Source organism: Capsicum annuum, unplaced genomic scaffold (genome assembly GCF_002878395.1).
Source record: "Capsicum annuum cultivar UCD-10X-F1 unplaced genomic scaffold, UCD10Xv1.1 ctg77235, whole genome shotgun sequence".
Taxonomy (NCBI): Eukaryota; Viridiplantae; Streptophyta; class Magnoliopsida; order Solanales; family Solanaceae; genus Capsicum; species Capsicum annuum.
In genome coordinates this window covers 57779-66571 of record NW_025887611.1, presented here as the reverse complement: position 1 = coordinate 66571, position 8793 = coordinate 57779, and the positions used below count along the sequence as shown (strand labels likewise).

Genomic DNA, 8793 nt, shown 5'->3' with positions numbered 1-8793 from the left:
ACTCATACTTAAACTCATATATACCTAACTTAGGATCAATACATATACTCCAACACATATAACAATGGCTAATGCATGTAATTAAGTACGGGGTGTTACAGTTTTCCACAAATTCAAGGCTTCACCTCGTTCAATTGGTCACGTCAAAGGAAACCTACTCAAAACAATCCACAAATAAGTCATAAAAACAAGTCAAAAATAGTTCACAAAATTATACAGAATTCGAGGGCTCAATAACAATAAGTCTCGACCAACATCTTCATTTTGAACCTCGGCTCCTCTCCATCTTAAGCCTTGTCTTCAATCTCATCTGAAACAAGTCTCCTACCATCATACAAGTATTGTAGTAGTCTCCATATCCTTCATGTTCCTTTCTACCATACTCCTGTACATGGATATATAGATTTTGGTGAGTAGAGTTTCAATTGAGAAGAATGATTTGGTAAGGAGGATCTTCGATTGTGGAGCTTGGATGGGAGGAAATTGGCTTTCAAGTCCTTTTTGTTGGACTTGATTGAATGGAGGAGGGATTGACCTATGTAGGTCTCGGGTTGGAGGACATTTGGTGGCTTGGCTTATGTCTATGTCATTTGGTGGTGGTATTGGAGGATTGAATTCTTGAGGTAAAGCTTCGGAAGTAGAATCACGAGAATTCCTTCGACTCTCCACTCGATCCAACCTCTCAAGTATAGTAGACATATCCGAGCCCAATTTGTCAAGACCCGTATTCGCCTTAGCTATTTCTCGGGCAATAGCATCAAGGTGGGCCAAAATGGTATCCATTGTGGCAAATAAGTTACCTACAAAATAGAAAACACGTTAGTTATACAAAACATCCTCACTCTCTCTTTTATTTCGGCTCTCTCGGATCCCTCACACTCAATCTCACAAGTATTGAAATCTTGCTTGTACTCCGAGAGGTGTTGAGGTGCATCCAACGCTGAAAATGACTCCAAAGAGTAAGGAAAAAAAAACACAAGGGCGTTACAATGACTCAAAGGATTAAGACACACAAAGGAAAGTTAACACGAAGAACGATTTCAAAACTAACTTACAATCTAGTACTAGCTCGTACATTAGTAATAGAATCAACAAATGAAACTAAAGAGACAACACAATAAAACTAAAAGATCAAAATTTGAGCTTAAAATTTTGTCGTCTGAACAGTAAAATGTGATGTGGCAGCCACGTATTGGTTTGGTTTTATCAAGTTGTTAATTTCAAAAGTTCAAGTCTTGGTCAATTTTTAATTTGGGACCTTTGGTGGAACTTGTTCGATGAAGGGAAATACAAACTAGTCTTTGGAGCTTCTTTTCAATTCAAAATTCAAGACTCAAATGTTTTTGACTAGACTTGTACTACCCTTAAAACATGGATTTTTGAATCATGGAAAGTTGTTGGAAAGTGGTTGAGATGCGATTGACTAGTTGATGAGTGATGGTAAGTCTTTCAAGACTAACAAAGCTTTACCTTTTTCTATTCACCTTTATAGATATAAGGTTCACTTTATTTTAAAAGGCAATGAAGGTTGTGAATAACTCCATGAACAACATCAACAATCACCAAGAACAACCAACAACAATCTCCAAGAACACCAACAATTTTCACACGGCCAACTTCCTTTCACAATACAATATCTTCAACACTTGGCCAAGACAACTACAACTTCAACAAGATGGTTATTAGGCCACTAATGAGAAAAAATACCACGTGGCCAAGCTTAGAACAACAACAAGATGAGGACGTCCACCACAATAATGTTTCAACAATAATTCGGCCAAGTCTTATGTTCACAATAACAACATCAATTTTTAAAGCTCAAATCTAGATATAGACTCAACGTGTTAGTGAGGAACAAAACTAACACTTAGAGATAACAAATACAAGTAAAAACCTTGGCCAAGACACAATAAGAACACACGTTTCGGCCAAGAACACAACACGGACAGATTGCTATTTTTTCTGAAATTTTCAGTTTTGAACACTTTTTTTTTATTTTTCCACTAACAAGCCCAATATTGATCTTGTGGGAACAATATCAAGCCATGTTTTGATACCAAATGATACAAGAATGACAACGGAAGGCACAAAACACACTCCAAATCAGTCCAGAATCTTAAGGATCCGAGGACCAAGATGGAGACCACTCTCAGATTCGCTATCAACAAGAAGAATACAATGTGTATTTTAACACCAAAACAGCAAAAAGAACAAGAACAAGATTAACACAATATGATAAAAAAGAAGACACAAGATTATAACATAAACAATAAACAAGATTACAAGAAGGTAAAAGAATAGATAGATAGACCACATGAAGGTATAATCTTAAGAACCCAAGAATGGACAATCTTGGACCCTTAACACTACACAAAACAATAAACCTATCTCTTACAAAGATACAAGATCGGAATCCACCTCCCAAGCATCAATGTTTTCAAGAAACAACAGAAAAAGAGAATCCACCCTATTATTGTATCCTAGTTTTGGTTTTGCCTCCAAAGAGAAAAGAGGACTTGTGTTTTCCAATGTCTTAAGACTTACAACATCATCAATAAACTAAATCTAAAAACCCTACAATGTTATTTTTTATAACTATTACAAAATATAAGTTAAAATGACCAAAAAACCCTTCAAAGAGTGGGCACCAATCTAGTGTAATTTATGGGCTGATTTGGGTGCATTTTGGGCCTATTTTACACTTCAATTGCACATGTAAAGGCTCGGGTCCAACATGCACTCTCCTAAGTCCATATTCGAGATTATTCCCATATCACTAAGAGAGTCCATAGGAGACTGGAACTTGGAGTTTGCAAGATTATATGATTATGCTGAGATGATAAAACAAACCAATCTTGGTAGTTCTGTTTTGCTGAGAATGGATACAGAAACTGTCCCTGGTAAAAATTTATTTGTGTATTTCTATGTGTTTCTTGATGCATTGAAGAAAAAGTGGTTGGAAGGATGTAGAAAAATTATAGGATGTGATGGATATTTCTTAAAGAGTGCTTATAAGGGTGAACTTCTAGTAGCAGTTGAGAAGAATAGTAACAATCAGATGTTTCCTATAGCCTGGGCTGTTGTGGACAAGAAAACTAAGCATAGTTGGACTTTTTTTTATTAAGTATTTGAAAGAGGATCTGTAGTTGGGTACTGGAGCAAGTCTTACTGTGATGGCTGATATGTAAAAGGTAATTTTTTTGTTTTTTTAACTGTCAATAATTGAAATACTTGATTTCTCTGTCTAGTACTTTAACTATTTTCTGTATGTAGGGATTTCTTGCTGCTATTTTTGACTTGCTACCAAATACTGAAGTAAGAAGATGTGCTAGACATATTTGGTCCAATTGGAGTCAACAGTGGAAGGGAGAAGAAAGGAGAAAACAGTTCTGGAAATACTCAAAGGCAAACTTTGAAGTGAAGTTCAAAGAGGAACTTGATTACATGAGACAACTTGGTATACAAGGTAAGGATATTGTTGGTGATTTATTGCATTATCCGAAGCAGTCATGGGTTAGGGCATTCTTTAAAGAAGATTGTAAGTGTGATACTATTGAAAATAACATTTGTGAGAACTTTAACTCTTGAATCTTGGTTGCTAGACACAGATCTATCATAACCATGTTGGAGGACATTAGGAGAAAAATCATGATTAGAACTGTGGATATGATTAAGTTTGCCAATACCTGAATATGTGATATTGCACCTATGGCTAGACTTTTATTGGAGGAGAATAAGGAAAGGGCTAGGGCTTGCAAGGTTCTTTAGAATGCTGATGTTGGATTTGAAATTGGAGAAGGAGAGTTTAGGAATACAATGGACTTGAGTAATAGGATTTGTAGTTGTAAAACATGGCAGTTAAGAGGCATTCCCTGCCAACATGCTATTTGTGCTTTGTATCATGTTGAACAGGAGCCTGAACCTTATGTGGAGCATTGGTATAAAAAGGAAACCTTCATGAAGGCTTACAATTACTTTATACAACCAATATCCAATATAAAGATATGGCCTGAGACAAATAATCCAAAGATTGAGCCTCCTGAGCCTAAGAAAATGCCTGGCAGACCTGCAAGAAATAGAAGAAGAGGTAAAGGTGAACTAAAGAAGAAATATGGAAAGCTGTCAAAACAAAGGGTGAAAATAACATGTTCCAAGTGTCATCAACAAGGCCATAACAGAAGATATTGTAAGGTAAAACAATGACTTTTAATTTAATTTTAGAAGTTGATTTTATATTGATTTAACTATTGTGTATGTGTTTATAGATTCCTGATCCAAATGAACAAGTTCCTAGCCAAGGATTCCAGCCTAGTGGTCATAGTTCACAAGCAAGTTGCCATCCTAAAATCTCAAGCCAACCTATACCTTCAACCTAAAAAAATCAGCAAAATATAGCTCAAGTAAGTCTGCACCAACAAGCTCAAGTCAAGCTGCAACTTCGACAAAAGTTTGTGCTGATACAAGTAGATTTAGGAGGTTTAAGGTAGCTGCAACATCTACATCTTGTGGTGATACTAGGATCCCTATTATAGAAGGAATAAAAAGCCAACTACCTCCTAGAAATAGAAAAATTGTTGGGCACAAGAGAGGTAGAGTTGAAACAACAATAGATGCTGATTGTGGTGGATCTAAAAGGTTAAAGAATGATGGATTTGAAATCTACACAAGTCCAAGGGGAACCCAAATATTGAATGTAATTTAACTCAAAAATTGATTTATTAACAAGAAAGTACATATATATTAATTATTGTTCCTTCTTTAAAAAAAAAAACACAGCGGGAGACATCAAGCCAAAGGATCCTACAAAGTGGTACAACTTACAAGGATGCAAGTTTTAAAGGTGTTGATCTTGGTTATAAGCCAAGAGGCTTGAAATGGAAAAGAGAAGATGCTGTCACCACCAATCAATTGCAGCAAATGACAAACAAAAAGAAGAAGAAGTAGTATATTTTGATGGTGTTTTATGTTTTTGTTGAGTAACATATTGTACCAAACAATTTGGTAGTTTAAATCTGGTAGTGTATAGTAGTTTAAACATGCAAGCGTATGCAGTAAACAATTGGCCTAAACAATTGGGTTGTTTGAAACATGTTTTGTATGCACATTATTGTGACTTTGAGCTCAAAATGGAGCATAATTATAAAGTTATTGTTGGTGTTGCTTTGTGAAGTTGTTGTTGGTATTGCTTTGAGCTGTATTAAGTTGTTGTTGCTTGTCTTCTTTGACAGTTGTTATAAATGTGTGATCAAAAGTTAACGATAAACATTTTATTTCAGCAAATGTAAGAAATATTACAAGGCCAACATTACATCAATAAAACTACACTTGTAAGAAATATTACAAGGCCAACATTACATCAACAAACTACACCTTACAAGTCCTAATGCACATCAAACTATACACCTAAACGGTCAATTTACAACATCAATACCAGTTGAATTAGTTGAATGAGTTCAACACAAACCTTATTCAATTAGCATCAATATCAGTAGAATGAGTTCAACGCAAAACTTCAACAATTAGGTTTCAACATCCATATTCCCAACAACAGCAAAGCAGTGGAAATAACACCAATAATATATAATATTCTTGCTCGATTTTGATTTTCTTCAAACGGCTTCACTTTTTTCAACAAACCCCAAATCACCCTATTTGCTTGTGAAGGGTGTCGTTCTTCATACCAATGAAAATTATCACAGCCACCCAATTTCTACAAAATCAATTACAAAATCGATGATGAAATCATAATTAATCAACTAATTTAATTAAGAAGTCAAAAACATTACCTTTGAAAGTTTACAAGTAGAAAATCGACGGCCTGGATTTTGTTGAGTCCAAGAAGTCTTCAGTAATGCTTGATGGCCACATTTACAATAGCGGTAATCATTTTCAGAATAGGTTATGAACGACGAGCTCGACATTGTCCAATTTAATTCGAGAAAATTTAGAAAAAGATTAAACTTTTGAGAAATTGAAGAATAAATTTTTTGTTCAAAATAAAATCTAAAATTAATTGAAGGCCTAATTTAAGGAAGTTGAGAAAAATGAAGAAATTTGAGAAATTAGGGTTATTTTTGGATGGTGGAATGAAGAAGAAAGTAATATAAATAGTGGAAAGAGAGATATAACCGTTGGGGAGTTGATTTTTATGCCCAATCAGCAAAAAAATGAGGCTTGAACGCTTTTTATCTACTTGAGGTGTTTAAAATGAACATGGTCTAGTTAAGGTGCCTAAGTGAAAGATGGTGTCAAATTTAGGGGGCTACCGATGGGTTTCACCTATAATATATTTAGTTATGTATGTTTGAGACATTTTTATGTTCTTCTGTTGATCATGTAATAAACTCTTGGTTTTATAAAGTTTATCTATTGCTTGCCATTTTTTGGTTCCAAAATTTGGTGTTTTATAAACTAAAGCTATCAAAGTTACTTGTTTCATGTTGTCACACTAGCCCATTATCTATTATTGCTACCATGAGTAAAGAATGCACTATGTTCTATTATTGCTTATTTGGTTGTGCCTTGAGGGGTTGGAAATTTTCAAAATCCACCAATTTACAAAAAAAATTCAAAATCAATTTTAGTGGGATTGTCTCAATATTTGGATGACTATTTAAAAAAGAAAAATTCAAAAATTATTTTTGTGCATCTTTTCAATACTTGGATAACCATAGAGGCAAGAAAATTCTAAAGTGACTTTATTAGTGGGATTTTTTTAATACTTGGATGACCATATAGGCAAAAAAAACTAGAAAGTGATTTTATTAGTGGCATCATCTCAATACTTGGACGACTATAACTCGTATAAGAAAATAAATTCAAAAGTAACTTCAGTGAATTTTCTCAATAATTAAATAACCATATACAACAACATATCCTGTATATTCCACAAAGAGCGGTATGGGAAGGATAGGTATACGCAGTTCATACCACTACCTTAGAAGTGAGGCACTGAGGCTGTTTTCGATAGATCCACTCAAGACAAAAAAAAGTTCATGAAAGACATCGTTTAAGAGCAATAGGTAACAATAATTACATTGACAATATTAAGAATTTCTATATTACTTGATTGACCATATATGGAATAAAAAGTCCTCTACAAGACAATACTTTCCAACAGTTTTTGGAAGCAGCTTTGCGCAGGGTTGAGCAGGGTAACAGTAGTAAGAGAGGCAGTGGCAAGCCTCCCGACATCACTCAACTGACTGAATGACAGTGGCCTCCTGGAATGTGAAGGGCTTTAATAAGCAGTTCACTGCAGTGTATGGCCTTCATATTATTATTGACAGAAAGGAAATGTGGAGAGATATTGAGGTGTTATCGACTGGTATTCAGAGCCCATGGATCATTATGAGCGACTTTAATGCCATCCTTAATCATGATGATAGATTAGGAAGCCAGGTACAAGAGGTTGAAGTTAGATATTTAATGCACTATTGACCAACACTGGGGTGACAATCCTCAGGACAGTGGGCTGATTCTACACATACACAAATTCTCATGTCCATAGTAGAATTGACAGAGCTCTTGCCTATCTTGCTTGGCTCAGCATGTGGCCGCATTTTGAAGTTGAAGCAAAAGACCTTCAGTTCTCTGATCACGCTTTAATGTGTGTTGCTATTACATACCCACCGGATAGACATGCTAGACCTTTTAGGTTTCTTAATCACTTGTGTAACCATGCATAAAAAGTGTATGTCCACTGTTGGGGAAACCTGGTCATAGCCAACACAAGGGAATTACATGGTCAAGGTATGGAATAAGTTGAAAAAGGTGAAGGAAATTATGAAACTATTGAATAGAAAGGAATACACAAAAGTGGAGCAATGGATTAAAGACACGAGAGTCCAGTTACAACACACAAACACAACTAAGAGACTGTCCTCATGACCAGTCCTTGTTTGATCTTGAAAGGAGCCTAAAACTAGGCTAGTCATAGGGAAATGTGCTGATCAGCTACACTTCTCATATTACACGTGTGAATTATAATGATCATATCATTATTATTTAAACTTTGAAGAGGGACAAAATGGAAAGAAGAGAAATGTGAAGACAAAGAAACACCTAGAAATATCAGAGTTTTAAACTTTGATAGAATTTTGACTATGCATCGTTATTTTTAATGTTTTTAGAATTAAAAAATAATTATTTGAATATATTAAAGATTATATTAGTTACGTGATATTTATATGAATGGATGTACATACCTATTCATTAGGTTACATGAACCTTTTGCGGATAAAAATATATCTATTAGTTTTGGCATGTAATATTGGTGATGTTGGAGTGATTTCTCATCCTATATATATTGAAATTTTATTCACCGTTGTGTGACACACATAAAAAAGGAAATGAGATAAATTATCTCATCTCTATACATCGTCTAAGATATCTTGATACATAAGTATTATTCTTCCTGTTTTCATATTTATATTGTTCCGAACTTAATTCTATAATACGTTATCAATATTAAACTCTAATCAATTAAAAATATTTTCGATTTCACTTTCATTTTTTGATATAAAAATCTAAGTGAGGTTTGTGTTAGTATAAATTATACAACTCCCATACTTAAAGACTATATTACCGAATATCCCTTACTTTTTTTAAATTTACATAAAATTCCATTTTTTCAACTTTACTCTTGATACATATCAAGAAAACCCACATCCTATTTTTACTTCATCATTAACTCATTCAAGATTTTCTTCTCTAAAATATCTCCCTAATTATCAACAATTAAATCATCTTCCTTTCTGATTTTTTCTCTTCCATTAATACTTCTATTAATGC

General features: G+C 34.3%; 1 protein-coding gene across 1 annotated transcript; it reads right to left on the bottom strand.

Annotated features, from left to right (window-relative positions):
* Window positions 1–5512: 5512 nt before the first annotated feature.
* LOC124894759 lies at window positions 5513–5921 on the bottom strand. Its single transcript, XM_047405302.1, has 2 exons — window positions 5787–5921; window positions 5513–5710 (listed from the first exon to the last, which is right to left on the bottom strand). Exons 1-2 carry the CDS (start codon window positions 5919–5921, stop codon window positions 5513–5515), a joined length of 333 nt encoding a protein of 110 aa, XP_047261258.1.
* Between the last annotated feature and the right edge of the window lie 2872 nt (window positions 5922–8793).

Excerpts from the sequence above, each read along its gene's own strand:
- LOC124894759 (XM_047405302.1), bottom strand. The coding sequence starts at position 5,921 with ATGTCGAGCTCGTCGTTCATAACCTATTCTGAAAATGATTACCGCTAT. Across the intron at positions 5,711-5,786 it reads CTACTTGTAAACTTTCAAAG|AAATTGGGTGGCTGTGATAA; the intron begins GTAATGTTTTTG and ends TTGATTTTGTAG.